General features: G+C 29.3%; 1 protein-coding gene across 1 annotated transcript in view; it reads left to right on the plus strand.

Annotated features, from left to right (window-relative positions):
• Positions 1-8,499, plus strand: part of LOC111636788 (WW domain-containing adapter protein with coiled-coil-like) — an 81,952-nt gene extending 73,453 nt beyond the window's left edge. The window contains exons 14-15 of the mRNA XM_023382120.1: positions 2,846-2,930; positions 6,899-8,499. Coding sequence (XP_023237888.1) covers positions 2,846-2,921 — 76 coding nt within the window. The 3' untranslated portion in view covers positions 2,922-2,930; positions 6,899-8,499. The remainder of the gene's footprint in view (positions 1-2,845; positions 2,931-6,898) is intronic.
• Positions 8,500-17,800: the final 9,301 nt, after the last annotated feature.

The following is a 17,800-nucleotide window of genomic DNA, read 5'->3' on the forward strand; positions in this document are numbered from 1 at the left end:
ATTCAGAAAGGTCTAGCCACTACCTCATTGGCTGCTTTTGTCAGTGATAATGATGTCCAGATCAAATTTGACAAGGCCCAATTACTACAACATTGTGATGACCCTGTCAACCTAAAATATCTTGAACAATTTGAAATATTTAAAGCATTTAGGAGGAGGACAACAATTAAATTTTTAAGAAATGGCAGTGACCTAGCATGGGTGTCAGCTGCTCAGGGCTGAGGAAAATTTCGCCGCCCCCTTATTTAGATATCTCAATTTAAAAGACTAAAATTCAGTTTTGTCACAGAATATGTAATGAAAAATTTCATGCTCATTTCAATCAGTCTGAATCATAGGTGCAACAAAAATATGAAATGAAATGGTTCAAATTTTTACAATATATTATTTATTGTGAAATTTTGCCGCCCCCTAAAAGTACTGCCCGGGGCGGGCTGCCCCCACTACGCTACGCCACTGAGAAATGGACTCATTAGCAGCTGTGTGGAGGGCATGCTTTGACTTTCCATAGAGCCTAGTCTGGTTTTATTTTTATTTTCATATAATAAACATCTCCATTCCTTACACTCATAACATGAAAGATTCTCAAACTGAAAAAATCAACAAGTATAATCCACTTACTGAAGAAGTAAGGTAACTGTGGGAACTGTAGAGGATGGATAAAATATTTATTGTACCTTTCTTCTACTGGTATCATATCACATATGATACACAAAAGTCTAGAAACATTAAACCTTAATAAAAACATGGCACTATAGAAAGCTGCAATATTGAACATATGTCATGTTGTTAGAAAGTTCATTAGACACGCACATAAATAACATGGAAGCTTAATGTAACACTTGTTTGGATATCTGTCTTGACTTTAGTCTGGCATAGCACTTGGCACCAGTATCAACTGAATGTAACATTTGCAATAATTTTTCATTTCTGTCAAATATGTGAATAAATTATAAATTCGTTTTTGAATACTTTCAACTGAATGTAACATTTGCAATAATTTTTCATTTCTGTCAAATATGTGAATAAATTATAAATTCGTTTTTGAATACTTTCATTTTAAAATAAACTATTATAAAAATCATACAGGAACAATAACTTTATTGATTATTTCAGTTTTCAAGAAACACGTTCTCTGTAACGTGATTCGTTTGAATCTTTCATAACGCCATTCAATAGACATTTCGCTATTCACCAATCAGAAACCTTTCTATCGATTTATACATTGCAAACCACTAGATTTTTAGTTTAAATTTTGGGAATTATCTGAAATTTTTTACACACACTTGCAATACAGAAATTGTATTCTATTACAACCAGAGAAAAAATATAGTATTTGTTAGAACTGTTTCGCAACAATATAACACAGAAAACTATTTTTATACATACTTGTGTCGTCAGAAATACTTTTATATAAGAGCGTATTACTGTTTATTACGACAATAGGAATATTTTAAAGTTTATGCAATTGCTTGTTTTTGATATTCAAATATAAATTTAAAAATATATATTGAATTAATGGCATTGTGTTGCTGTTCATACACAGCTTTACGATTTAGTATTTTGAAAAATAATCTTAATATTCATATTTTTAAGAAATTTGAATATAGGAGTATCTATCGAAAAATTTTAACCGTATTGTTATCGTTCTTGTTCTTACTATTGTTTCATTATTTAATGCTCTTTAACTATCAGTTTGTACATCGATTATTCTNTAAGATGAATTTAGATAAAATAATATACAATTGCAACAAATATTTTTTCACTTCTTTCAAATTTTCATTTAAATGAAGATAACCTAAAGTTAGCCATTAAAAAATAATTTTAAAAGAAGAATTAACAATGCTATTGTAGTTGTATTCACTTTTAGTAACTTTTAATAAACTATAATAATTTGCAGCAATGAATTAATTTAGGATTTTGGATAAGAGTTAAAACAAGTAATGAAGTTTCATCGAATATCAGTGCATATGATGGTTTAATTTCTGTGTTAAATTTTCACTTGAAGAGAGATTATGATACTTAAAAATTCTTGAACACATTTTAAGTGTCAATTTAACATTAAATCTGCATAAGAAAGTGCCTTCCTTCTTAAATTATTTAAAAATTTAATTAACCAGTTATTTCATATATAGTAAAGTTTTTTGTTTGATTTATCCAAAGATATTACTATTATTAAAAATATGTATTATCTTATTAAATACTAGCACATTTCTCTATTGATACTTCAATAAAATTAATATGAAATTTTATGCTAAAATGCCATTTGAGAAATTAATTAACAAAACTTGCCACCATATTTAAATAAGAATAAAACTTACAGCCAGTAGTTTGAGTCTTATTTTTACCTAAAATACTATTAAATAAATTTTAGAGAAACTCAAACAAATGAAAAATATAATCTAATAAAATATTAATAATGAAGATTTTTACAGCTTATTGGACATATAATTTGTTGTAAAAAAAATTTACACATTCTAAAGCCAGCATGCAATAGTAATCAAATTCTGCAAATGAATGATAATGAAAAAAACAAAAATTCAATACATCACACCACAAAGATACAGCAGTTCAAATATTATAAATCAGAAAATCAGCACATTGAGTCTGGCAATTAATGCAAACTGACCAATGTCAGAGATGGATTACAACTTATCAATATGCAACATTTGTGGTGAAATTCGTTTTACAATAAAGTCTCCATATGTTGTGATATAATGAACTTTTTATTACCATTCTACATGCAGAATTTGATTAATATTGCGTGCCAGCTTTAAGATTTTTTTTTAACAATGTATTTTGTTTTTTCCTTTTAAATTGAATTTAAATTTAAATATTTTTTCAGGATAATGTTTTTAAGACAACAAATTAAAGAAATAGAAGATTGGAAAGCACGAAATACATTTATGCCTGATACTTAGCATTCTAGGGTAAGTTCCATGATGTGTTTTATTTAATCTAAGTAGCTGTTAATCATTTACAATAATCTAAATATATAAAATTACTTGTCCTGACTGACTGATTCATCATCGCCTAGAGAAAACCTAAAGAGGTGAAATTTGGTACACAGTTAGGGTACATCATGAAAACGTGCATTAAGAAGGGATTTTTTGAAATTCACCGTGGGGGGAGAGGGAGAGGATTAAAACTTAACCGGAAAAACGGCTTCTACAGTACTATTTTAGATACGATTTTTTTGTTTTTATCTGCGTTTTAGTAGGGCAGTGGTTCCCAATTAGTTTATCCAGCGTACCACTTCAAGAAAAAGCTCAAACTCGCATACCTGTTATAGCAGAAATTCATATTAATCCATCCTAATATTATAAATTTGAAGGTAATTCTGTTGTCTGTCTGTTACCTTTTCACGTCTAAGGGCTGTTTCACACTATGACCAACTGGTCCGACTCCAAGTCATGTTGCCATGGCAACAGCAGCCAGCCAACTGACTGGTTGTTCCAGTCGGACAGATTTAAAAAGTTAAATATTTGTAGTCGGATCGAAGCAGTTGGTGAGCTACAGCCAATGAGAGCTATGAAACTACAACCAACCAGACTTTGGATATATGAAAACTATTGAATCAATCAAACATAACTTCACATTATATATATTTCTAATTTATTTAAATTTTCTCTTGTACCTTATTTTTTTCATAACTGCTTAAATTTTATATGGGAAAACAAATGACTAATATATATATTAAAGAACATTATCGACATAATGAGAAAAAATGGTATTATTTAGACTTTTCGAAAGAATTTATAAACGAAGTAAGATAATTTCCGCAAAGTTTAACCAAGTAGATTACAAAAATATTTTTAAAAATTAGAAAAACTTAAAACAATTTCTAACACCCATTCCGATTGGTCCTTACAAATTGGCCACCGACATATAATCATACTCAATGTGAATGCTTCTATTACTAATCGGTCTGATTATAGGATCGGTTGAGTCAGTCCAGTTGGTCATAGTGTGAGTGTGAAACAGCCCTTAGAGTCAGACTAACCAGACTTAAAATCACTCAGTCTTCATGTTAAAGTTATNCTGAACAGGTTTTAATAAAATTTGGCACAGAGATAGCTTACATGTTGAAGATGGACATAGGCTACATTTTACTGCGAGAAAATATCTTACTCCCACGAGAAAATTTGATATAATGCGGGCGAAGCTATGGGTAGACAGCTAGTGATAAATAGAATAACTTTTTTTTTACATTTATTATTTTTTAAATACAATTCTAATAATAATGAAAATAACATGAGGTTATTTAATTTTAATGTGACAAATGTGCACAATTTTCTTTGCACAACTTTGTGAAATCTGATTGCTTTTTGGTCAGCTTCAGTCTCAAGTCATCTTCGAGTTGAAATCGGTGACGATGTTTAGTTTTCATGTTTGTCGTGGCCAAAAATTCGCTCTCGTAGAGAGCGGATTTTCGGTAATGACAAACATGAAAGCTAAGAGGTATGTTGAAAAAAATGGTAGCAAATATTTTATTACCGCTTCGTTGACATAATAATAATAATGATAATCATACAATTAACACAAATTGTGGTAATTGTACAATTTTTGTTTCTTGCATAAGAATTTCATTTAGGTATTATCACAAATGCATTTTTTTGATGAAATTTCAAGAATATTTTTAGTTATAAATAAACGAATTTGTGCATTCGACATCATGTTGTAAACTGTCGAATTTTTGATGGTCCACCCATTATTTTTTTATTGCTTCATCTCATGCATTTAAATTTTAGATTGCCACGCGTACCCCTTTATGCAGTTTCGCGTACCCCCAGGGGTACACACTAATTGGGAACCATTGTAGTAGGGCATGCCATGGGAATGCAGACAAAGAAGGAATTTTTTGAAATTTCCCCGCGAATGGAGAGGATTAAGGCTTAACCAGAAAAACGGCTTCTATTGTACTATTTTAGATGCGATTTTTCGTTTTCAACTATGTTTAATTTTCATTGAGTACTTAGATGTATTAAATTGATAACATTTCAGACATTGTTATAAATATTTTTATATATTTCGATTTTAAAAATGTTCAATCCATTTTAAATTCAAATTTGTTATTGCATATTGGTTTGATTATAGAACGGTTGTAAACGTTCCAGAAAATTGATCAAATTGAAAATAGTTCGTTTGATTCTCGGCAATTCTCATCATTCTCAGTGGTAGGTGTTATATAACAATTTACTATGGTTGTTGAAATAGTGAATATAAATGGGGTTTGCTTGCAAAATCCTCGTGGGCAAAGCCGCGGGTAACAGCTAGTCATTGAATAAAATCAAAAACTTTATTTAAACATATAAAAGTTAGTATAATAATTTGAGAATTACTTGAATTATTATGTGAAATTTTGAAGTTGGCAATAAAAATCCTAATTATAACTCGTCAGAGACTGCATTTCTTAACTAAATACACTCAAACAAACCTTTACATATGCAGCCGTAATTTAATAGATACATTCTAACATTTTCGACCATATTCAATGGTCTTTATCAAGAAAAAAACTGAACTAAATTATGACTGCATATGTAAAGGTTTGTTTGAGTGTATTTAATAAAAATCCTAGTCTGCTTATTTTGACACTTGGCGTGAAATTGAATCACTAGCAGCACACTTCAGGAGAAACATCAGAATGTCACTCCTGTGTGATAGTCATGTGCATCATACTCCTAGCAATGTCATGACATCATGTGGTAAGTTTGGTTAGGAAAGCAAGAAATGATGTTTAGAACCAAAGGCAGTTTTTATGCATCAATGCTAATGTTTGTTATCAATAAAGCTTATTTGAACTGATGTGATCATTCAGCAGTATAGTCATAAATGTCTATTATTGGTGCAAAATTCATCATGCAGTCTGACTGTAATGACTACTGATTATTGTTTTGACTGTGACTGTTAAGATTGGCATCATTAATTCTTAGACTCGTTTATATTTTAGACAAGCAAAAATAGGTAAAAAGTAATGATGGCAACAAAACTTATTTTGACAAACTGTAATTTTAGCAAAAACCAAAAACTGATTTCTAGACAGGAAATGACAATGTTATCATTATATTTACTTGCATTTTTTTTACTCTTAGTTAGCAGTAAAATATTCTTGGATTTAAGATGATTTCATATAACTGATGTACTATCACAAAAATTTCAATGTAACATCACAATTTATATATGGCATCAATTTATACCATCTTTAACTTGTTTAAAATAATGCCATTCATTACTCATGTGTAAATCTTAAAATTAACATAAAAACTAGCATAAATTAATTTTAAACAGTTTTAAAATACTATTTGTTAAATACTTAGATTTCAGTATTTACCAACATTGAAGAAACATTGACCTCTTTTTGGAAGAAACAATAAATAATACAGCCATATATATGAATCTTTACTAATATTTAGTGCAATACTAATTAATATTTTATTACTAATGTTAATAAAATGTAACAGTAAAACATATTACTGAATTCAAAGCAGTTTTGAAACTTGTTTTGTTGAAAACCACTTAACTTATTTTGAGAATTTCCAGAGTTTGCAGCACTAGTAAGTAAAAAGATATCTTAGAATCAAAGGAATATAGTATATCTATATAAATAAATTTTTTTAATTTTGCTACTTATTTCAAAAAAGTTTACTTTAAAGTTTATTTTATTTTTTATTTCTGGTTAAGTGACTAATTTTATGTGTATAAGTTATAACCACTTTTTTATAAATAAAATAGATGTTTTGAAATTACAAATTATATATCTTTCCATTCAAATATTATTGTTTTAAAACAATGTTAAAAAGTATTCAAAAGTTAAAAGAAATATCACCTATTTTTCTTCTAAATTTGGATACTTTTTCTTTGCCAAACTAAAAATTTATTTGTTGTATTATAATTTCAGATTTTTAGTTTGAAAGGGAAATCCTGGGACATGATAGGGAAGTCTCCTTATGAAAGACTTCAATGAAATATATTGTGGGTGCTATTACTGAGGACTCAGTCACCATCTGCATGAATATTAGAATTTTCCTCAGTTGAAATACACTCTGAAACAGTGTCTGACAAATACATATGCCAGTTTTTAGTGCGTTCATGAGTGTGTTTGTAAGGTGTGTTGAAGAAGAATTAGTGCAGCTATATAGAAACAATGTTTAAAAAACAAGAAGACAAAAACAAAGGCTGCAGAACTTGACTGAAATAGCAGTGAGAAATTAGGAGAACTGAAGTGTTGCAAGTGATTTCCATCCTTAAAAAACTGACAGTTATCAGTCTCCGTTTCGTTTTTATTTGCCAAGCAGATTTTGATGTTTGTTATGGATGTCAGTGCCATCTACAGTCAATAGTAATATTCTAAAACTGAGACTTATTGGTAAAAAAAAATGGAAGGAATAAAATTAATGCTTTTTCTGTAGATTGCAGAATAAATGAATTATTACAGTTATTGTTTTCAAGACCTCTCAAGCTTTAATATGAAATATAATTAATTGTACAGATACAGTAATGTTTTTTTCACCCTCCCATAAAATTTATCAAAATTCCATTTAAAATTTTTCAACAAAAATAATTTGTTAAATAATTTCACCTGATAATTATATATTTACTAATTTATGGACATAGGAATTTTTAACAATCTTTTAAGCTATTTAATTTTTTTTCTTTGGAGGAACTTTTATTCTTTTCATGTGTCAAAACACATCTTTTTCTTTTAAATTTTTTGTTTATAAATAGTAAAATTGGAAAGTATAATTTATGAAGTTTAAAATTTACATAAATTTTAAACTATATATGAATTTCCAGTAAATTACTATGTGTAAATTCCATAGGAGGTTCAGTTTTTTTATTCTGTTTTCATTAAATTAAAATGTGCATGAAACTGTTGTAAAATAAAACAAATTTGTATTTTCTTGTTAGAATTTAATCTTCTGTTTTAAACATGGACATCACATTAGTCTGTACATTGTTCTTTTGTAAACAAATTCACTACCAATAAGCTGGTTTCTCAAAAAGAAATGAAAGACTAGCAATGTTTGATGTCTTTAATTAACAATAATGATAATTCTCATTAACTTCCTGAAATTAATAGAGAATTGTACCTAGTTTACCTACTGTACTTGTCACTTTGTGCAATACAAGCATTTGTAAGCAGTGCTTGTGGCCATTATTTTCAATTGTCATATCCAAGATTGTGTACAGGGTTGACAAATGTTTTTATGAGAAGAGTGTGATGTGTGTGTGTATAGTAAAAACAAAAAAAAAAGTGACAACAGGATGAGGAAGAATGACTCAACTATAAAGGAAATGGTGTATTATAATAGTTGGTTGGGTGTAAGTATGCTTGCTTCTGTATAATTAATTTGATTCATCTAGCATTACTATTGTAATTTAACTGACTGACTATACCAGCCAGTTGTGTAATATGACCAAATCTGTGACAATGACCAAAATGGAACATTTATGTAGTGGGGGGATTTGAATGGAAAAATTAAAAACAGCAATCTTTAATTATGTTTGTCTGTAACAATTTGATTATTAGGAATCATCACAGTGAATGCAAAATTTTTAAAGCATGTTGTTAATTATTAAATTTATAAACTCCTGTGTGATAGTCATGTGCATCATACTCCTAGCAATGTCATGACATCATGTGGTAAGTTTGGTTAGGAAAGCAAGAAATGATGTTTAGAACCAAAGGCAGTTTTTATGCATCAATGCTAATGTTTGTTATCAATAAAGCTTATTTGAACTGATGTGATCATTCAGCAGTATAGTCATAAATGTCTATTATTGGTGCAAAATTCATCATGCAGTCTGACTGTAATGACTACTGATTATTGTTTTGACTGTGACTGTTAAGATTGGCATCATTAATTCTTAGACTCGTTTATATTTTAGACAAGCAAAAATAGGTAAAAAGTAATGATGGCAACAAAACTTATTTTGACAAACTGTAATTTTAGCAAAAACCAAAAACTGATTTCTAGACAGGAAATGACAATGTTATCATTATATTTACTTGNAAATTTATGAAATTCTTAAATTAAAAAGTCTTATAATTAATATTATTCTGATTCAACAAGACTTGATAGTTTAACACAGGATGTAAACAAAAAATACCAGGTATATCTTGTTTCTGCTGCATATCAGCTAAATACAAGTGCATAGAGTATAGATAATCAATAGGGCACCATTTGATGGTGTAGTCACCACAAAGACTCAATTTCTTCTCGTAGAGTCAAATCTTATCTTGATTTCTATGAAAGATAACAGCATAGTATAAATTACAAAATCATGATGTGTGTCAAAATTAATATAAAGCATTTGTTGTCTGGTTAAAATACTCAAAGGGAAGAGTGCCTGGGCATTATCAAAAAAATCCAGCAACGAGTTGCTTAACTTTCCCGGCAACATTTAAAACTGCATGTGTAGCACTATTTGTTATATTTTATTATTAAAAACTTTTTATATTTTTAATTATTATAAAATGACAAAAGGTTAAATTTGAGGGTAGGGATGGGTTTCATAAAAAATTTAAAATTGTCGTTAAGTCCAATCTCACTCAAGATGAATTACTACTTTCCTGTATCTCCCCACCCTATCAACCTTTAACCATCAAAATTTAATAGCCAATCCCTTTAATACATAAACCTCCCTGCAAAATTTCAGAAATTTTCAACGAAAAGCACCGGAATTATTAAGCTTCAAAGAGAGTAAAGAAAATTCTACCACATGAAACAAAGTTTTTTGCATTTCTTGATGTTTCAAGGTCCAGAGTCCAAAAATGTAAAAATCTTTTGAGGGTAATGTTTTGACCGATTGCTATACTTTCTCTGTTATAACAGCTGGGAAAATAAGAAAATGGGTGGCAGAAACTGAGAATTGTCCACAGTGCCTCAATGCAGAGAACTTCATATGGTTTCCTTCATCCATTTTTGATAGTAGCCAGGTTCTTTCACTTTTAAATATTTTAACCATACAAAAAAACATTTTGTAATAATTTTGAGAAGCTCTACGACTTTGTAATTTAAACTGTGCCACTCTTTAATAGGAGCTGAGACAGATAGGTATGTCCTGATTCCTTCTGAAGTAGCTATACTTCAGAAGGAATCAGGACATACCTATCTGTACTCTCATGCACTTGAGTTGATCTGTAGCAGAAGCAAAATATAGTCAGGTGAAGTGCTTTATCTACACCTTCTATATTACAGTACCATATAAGTTTTAAAGGATCAATAACTTATTTCCTTTCTAAATTATTGTCAGCATTATACTTATTTCTTTAAACAATAAACAACAAAATGTTATTGAACAGTTTTCACTAATAATTTTTTTCAGGGATAAAAATTAATTGGTTTAAATCTTTAGAATTTGATTTTTTTTAATTCAGTCTCAATAATAACGTCTTAGAAGTAAATAATAATTTATTTAGATTGTAAAAACTTTTATCTTACTTCAAAAATTCTAAATAAATTATTTCGACTTCTTAAATTAAGTTTAAAAATGCTGTGTTTGAATTATAACTACATTCAATTTTTTACATATAGAAATGTAAAATTTTTAAAATTATAGATTACCATTAGTAAATATACCTGAACGTTTAGCTTGCTTGTAGTTGTTTGATACTGTATTAGATTATAAAAAATATATAAATACATGGGATAAGCAAATATTTGTAAGGTTCGAAAATATTTAAAATTTTTCCCATTTATTGGGCGCTTTGGAAAAATTGGTATTAAATCTGAGTTGCCGTTACTTTATTAAACTTCGCCTCTATCTTCGAAAACTATGCCTGGCATGAAAATAATAGAATGTAAAGAAATGTATTTAGATATCAATGAAAATTATAGTTCAGTGCGCACATTTGATATAAATTCTGGTATTGAATGGCGCTGCTAGGCAGAAAGACAAGCTGATTGTGAAAATGTATTATTGATAATTTAGTAAACAAATGTTAAAGATACTGCATAAATCTTTAACATTTGTTTCATCATACTGAAGTTGTAGTAGATTCATTGATTTATGTTAAGCATTTTTTTTTCTTCCACCGAAAATAAAACATAATTGATGTGTGGCGCTACTATACTGGGAAAAATAGGAAATCGTAACTATAAAGGTTTTCAGTCTGTAAAACTAGGTTTGGAACACCAAACGCGGGAAGTTTTTCAAATTTCTTTAACAATACCAAATAAGAGCCATCGTTATTGAAGAAATGTAATGAATTTGAAAAGTACAGAACTGATGGAAAAATTGTTTTCAAAATTGCAACGAGAAGGTACCAAAAACCTATTTAAATACACTTGTATTGATTTTACTGTTTGTTTTGGTTAAATAATTACGTAGTCATCAAAACTGAAAAATCAAGTTTTAATTTAATAATACATGTTACATCTGTTAGCGTGACGTTCCAATTTTATGGCCTATTTTTAATTTAAATGTAATTAAATGAGAATTTTAATGTGACAAGTATTGCATGTAACAATACACTTTAGTGTCTTAAATAATCTTGTAAATTTTTACAGGTTATTAAATTATAAATTTTTATCTATAAACAAGCATTCACTATTATCAGGACTTATTATACTGGCTTAACAGACAATACAGAGTTTTACAGAAAACAATTTTTATTTAATATTTAAATATTAAATAAAAATTGGTATATCAAATATTAAATAAAAATTGTTTTCTGTGAAACTCTGTATTGTCTGTTAAGCCAGTATAATAAGTCCTGATAATAGTGAATGCTTGTTTATAGACGAAAATTTATAATTTAGTAAGAAAAGGACATTGAGGCTATTTTAATTTTACAGGTTATAGCTGATCAACGATGCTAAATTGAGCATCATAAGTACGTTTGTGACATTAATTTGTGTGTAATTTTTTTCTTTTTTCTTTTGATGAAAAGTTGTGCTTAAAATTAAGTACGGCTTTACATCAAAATAACATACAAGCGTATACAAATTCTTAACGAGGAAAAATGCTGGACATCTTTACTGCTTGTGTCAAACAGTTCCTGCAGCAGATATACTCTGGAACAAGATAAGACATTCTACGTATAAAATTTTTTAAAATATATACAGTACTGGTAAAATCATTCTGGATGAGTCCACCCTACGAAAACTTATTTAAGACTTGTATTCTTACGTATTCTGGAGAAGATTAGAAAGGACATTGGTTATGGCTAAGTGTGGGCGTCAGTTGATAAGACTTGTGCCATGCTTCTTCCCACAGTATCAAATTTTTTAGTTGGAAGACTTTCCAGTAATGGGCCTGTAAATGGCTATTTAATTGCATGAAAACAGTTGAAAAAGACTAACCACGGTAACATAACAAGATTGGTAAATGATTCTCTTAATACGTTGAATAATGATCATAGAAGTCACAAGTGGCTAATGTTAGTAACTGATGGTGTGCCGTAAATACTGTGTTTTCGTAGCTTTCAATAAGTGTTCTATTCAAATATGATTGACGCATGCAATGCATCGACTTGCTGAAGATGTGAGAAATGCACTCCCTGGTTTAGATAAACTGATTTTTTACAACCAAAAAATTTTTAACCGTCTCATATCCATCTGTAATATAAAATGCATTCTGAGTCCCAGTTTTTTCCCTCAACCAGTTGTATTCACTGGGAGATCATTGTGAGAAAGAAGCTTCCCTCCCATCAATCGTACGCAACCTTACTGAAGACACAGATTGTGTCACATTAGCCGAAAAATTATTTTAGCAGTCAATTAGAAGTGATTTGATGTACTGTGTATGAAAATTTTCTTTTCTTTTTTGCCTGCTACAATCTCCAAATTCGAAACCACAGGAGTAGAGCTGGTTGATTCAATGAAGTTTTTGCCCTTTTATCAGATACCTGCGGAATTGTTGCAGTTGTGCTAAAGAAATTAGAAACACGCAGTGAAGTATTTTGAATTAAAGAATTTTGAAAATTTTTGAATACTTCAAAAGATATCTTGTTTTCCCAAGAAAACTCATCCTGAGCACTCCATTTCTTTTTTCAACGATAACAAATTTAAAATTTGTTCCAGTAATTTCAACAGACGTCGAGAGAACTTTTTCGACACAAGTCTGTTCTCAGTAAAACAAAGTAACTCCTCAAACTCTGGAAATGATTATTTGTAACTATAGTGTAAAGTCTTTGTCGTGCTCATCATAAGTTTGTTGTAAAAGAATAAAATAAACAAAAAATGAATGTTACCATTATTGTATTAATATTAATCTTTTTAGTATCATTTATGGAAGTCCGCAGAGGAACCTATTTGCCCCTCTGGGATCGAGTAAACAATTGCACAAATTATAATCATAAAACTGACACAACCTTACACCCTCGACCACGAATAGACCGAGCGGTTAAGGTGACAGCTTAACGCTCTGAGGACTCGGGTTCGAATTCCAACGGATCGGGAATTTTTCGGGGTGGTCCGCTCGGATATTTGGGCCCCGTCCCTCACCATCCGGCCTCCCCATTGTGGGCCTGGCCGAACCCATAATGGGCTTGCTCACAGGGTGGAAATAGTATAAAAAATCTTTAATATTGTATTCTATAATTTACTTGTGAAAATAACCCTGCAATGAATAAATAAAAATTTGTAGATGTAATTATTTGTTCCATGTGGACATCCATATTATCATTGTAATAAGTTTTCTAAAACGTGGGAGAAGATATGTATATTATACATATATAAATTTTTCCCAATTTTTAGAAAATAAAAAAAAACATTTCAAATTTTTTAAAAAAATATAAATCCGGGACTTAAATTTTTAGATTCTAATGACTATTTCTTCAATTAATAAGCATGTTTAAATCAAGAAAAAACGTTTATACATGTTTATGAATAATAATGATAATTTATTTCTATAGGTAAAGAAATAAATTCTTGACTGATCTCTGAAAACTCCAAAATGCAACAATTTCCGATTTAGGTGTGTCACAAGATTAGACAAAATTTGCCAATATTCCTTTTAATCAAAGCAGTTGCATTTCGTACTGTACATCTAGGCAAAGGTTTACAACAAACTTACGTTTGCCGGTAACGTATGGTCAAATCAGAGTAAGGAAATTTCGTAGAATTTTTATATGAATAGATTAAAATTTATTACTTTCAACATTAGTTGAAAGTAAGAAGTAATTGCACAAATGTATGAGTCTTCAATAAATTATTTTACATTGTAAAAAATAAAATTATTTGGCATATTTATGTTTTACTTAAATATATGATTGCATTTATATGAAGCTTTGAAGCTTTTATCCTTATATAGACTATACAGTCGATCCCCCTATAAGATCATTGATTTTTCCGTTTTATCTGAATTACATGTTGTACGAGTCACTTAGATTTTACAAATACGTGTGCCGGACTGTGAATGGCTCACATATTTGTAAAATCTAAGTGACTTGTACAACATGTAATTCAGATAAAACGGAAAAATCAATGATCTTATAGGGGGTCGACTGTATATAACCTACATAAATATTTTTGTTAGAATTTAAGTGCAATAATGATTAAGGACATCATGTTCTGACGTGTATTATTATATGCTTAGACCAATCACAAGGACTGTTTAAAGATAAAGAAGTCGAAAGTCTTTGGATTCATATATTGTATATCCAACGTAGCCTTGATGAAACATTATAGATAAATGATAGTAAATTTATCATTATCTCTCAGTCGTTTATAAACATTTCAGAAGATTCATTTACAGAAAACACGTGTTTAGCACATGTTCTTTAACTGTTGCATCTAAAAATTCACCGCGTGTAAATTTATTTGTAACAAAGTCTAAAATATATTTTAAACTTTGTTATAAATAAGTTTATTTTTAATTCTATGGAACGATAAAACTAAATTGAGATTATTCAAACTTGTAATTTTTTATTTACAATAATTTTATTATTATAACTGATTTCATTGTGATTTTTTTCTGTAGAATTTTCTGTAGAAATTTACGTAAATTGATTTTTTTGAAGTTTAACTATATTTGATTATTGATAAGATGATAATAACAAAAACGAATATATAATCTGTATATTTATAAGAAATTGATATGCATAAGTATTGATTCGGTTGAAACTTGCTAGGTTAATAACATCAGATTTTATCACGTGCTGATTATCTCATGTTAATGGAAATTGTGTTGAATTTAAATCCGTTAAAAGACTTCAATTTTTATAACTATTATATGATACATTTTGACACAAATATGTGTACGCTACATACAAAATGTGTAGATAGATACTGTATAGTTGTAAAGTAATACATTTTCAGAAAGTTGAAAATCAGTACAGATGTATGGACATTTTTTTACTTATAAAATGACACAATTGTTTTTGAATTTAAACTTTTTTCATTGCCAAATATCAATGAAAAGTTGTAGAAATTGAATCAGAGACAGTTTCAAAAATGTTACGGTTAAGTATACAGCTAGGCGGTAGAAAAGCATTTTGATGACAATTGTAGCAATTTTGTTTTTCTGAACGATTTTATAGATTATTTTCTGTTATAACTGTGAAAATAGTGATCGCTCAGAGAATTTAATCTAATAAAGTATTATCTTTAAAAATCAAAATTCAAAAATGAAACATTGTTCAATTCTTCAATTTAGGGATAATTTCAGAATAGACTTTATGCTGCAGATCTCAATCGTAGTAAACTGCAAGAGATTATCAATGTTTAGTGAGCAGAAACGTTAATAGAAAACATTGCACAAATATTTAAACTTTAATGTGATCCAGTAAAAGTAATGCAGTAAATTATGTAATACTGTTATATATACATATCGTTTTACAAGCTGTTTTGTAATACCCTGTTTAACGTTGTTAAAAATACCAGTACTGTACATAATTATTAATTAAATGAATACTTTTTTACATTCAATTCTTAAATTTAAAAATGATTTTAAATATACTTTCGTGAGAAATCGCAATCGAAATTTAATTCGTAATTTTACAATTTTCATGGGTACTCTGCCTTTTCACCCATGTTGTCAAATACATGTTGGCTTTCCTGCAATGCACAAAATTGAGATCCGTTATACAACCGTTCACTGACCAAATACATTTGCGGTTATACAACCGCAAATGTATTTGATCTCATTCGATACTATATAAAATGCAGCCATGCTAACTATTGTTTTAACATTTTCAATGTGAATATAAGTATAATAATTAACTTCTCGTTGGCAATTTTCTTTTCGGCAGTGTCCTTCAATTAGTGAATGTAAGAGTTCATAGCAGCGTTTTTGAATTTGTGCTGGAGATCATGTTCCCTTCTCTGATTCTCTCTCGCTACATCTCTAATGCAGAAGTATTGCTCGAAAATTCTTCTTTGACGGTAGAATAAGACACACTTATGTGTTCGTCATTATTTAGAATTTCTGAAAACACAGTAGAATATATCAAATATTTTGCAGTATTTTTGTGAAATATATTTTAAAAATTAATACAGTAATGCGTTAATCTTTAAATAAGATAAAATATGATTTTATTTCCTTGAATAATAGCAGTGTATATGATAGTCAAAAAGATAAGCGTTTAATGTATTTTTATCATCCTACTCAAACAAAATTAGTTCTGCGGTTTTCCTGTTTATAACAACCTTTGCCTTTCACATGATTCGTCTATATTTAGCGATACAAGCGATAAATCAGCCATGTTCGAAGATTTAACCCTCGTATATTGTACTGTACTTATGTTCTTTGAACGCTTAATAAAGATTAATCTGCTTTTTTATGTTCTATAAATTTATATAATACCGTTTAATATAAAAATTTCCTCACCTACATTTACTTTTTATAATAATAATAATAATAATAACTTAATTTTTACTCTGCATAAACAATTCTGTGTAGTTAAGTTATTGATCTTTGCCAAAAAATATTATATTGTTTGAGACAACATTAAAAATAAGATTTTTTTAACAATGAATCTGATTTCTTTCTTGATATCTGTAATTGTAATTGTTAACATTTTTAATAGTAAAACTTGTATATAAATAAAATATACAAGATTTTTATGAGAAAACGTTATTTATATTCTTTTCCTTATATTTATATTCTATATAACTCTTTCCGCCCTGTATTATTCCAGAAGGAACATATAAAACTGTAAAATAGATTAATATAAGTCACTGAAAATGTTATCTATATATATAACCCATTGAATTTGTGTGTCCGCGTAACGGTATGCCAAAAACGGACACTAGAGGCGCCGTAGCGAAAATTTTAAATTAGCAATAAATTATTTTTATTTGTAATAAGAATTTATTACAGTATTGATATGAATTTATTATTTATACCACGGAATGGTATAAATAATTATTATATGCTTTGCCTTGCCTTATTATATGCCTCGATTAACCTTGTGCCGCACGTTTACGACATCCCGTGAATCAGTAAACGTCGCGCATTGACTCACGGAAAATTTGTCGAAAAAATGGCGGATACATTTAAAATGAGGTTTACAAGCAAAGGTAAATAAACAAATTAAACTATTTTAAAGTATTTATAGAATGTTTAAATATATAAAAATATAGATCCGTATGACGCGATTTGGACGGTAAGATTTACCCTCCGAATGAAGGGGTGGCACCTCCCTCTGGGCGAGCAATAAATGTCTAATGAACCATATTCCTATGCGCGACCCTTCTCGAGATTTAGATTTCCGAAAATTATTCTACGGGTCACGTGACCGCCTGTTTGTCACAGTTTATCCTGCGAATGAGCGGGTGGGCGACCCTCGGAGTGTGTGCGAGCGCGCGTTAATTTTTTTTCCCGCGGTAGGCTCCCGTTTGACCACGGTGTC

Source organism: Centruroides sculpturatus, unplaced genomic scaffold (genome assembly GCF_000671375.1).
Source record: "Centruroides sculpturatus isolate CEXI.00-Female unplaced genomic scaffold, Cexi_2.0 scaffold951, whole genome shotgun sequence".
Lineage (NCBI taxonomy): Eukaryota > Metazoa > Arthropoda > Arachnida > Scorpiones > Buthidae > Centruroides > Centruroides sculpturatus.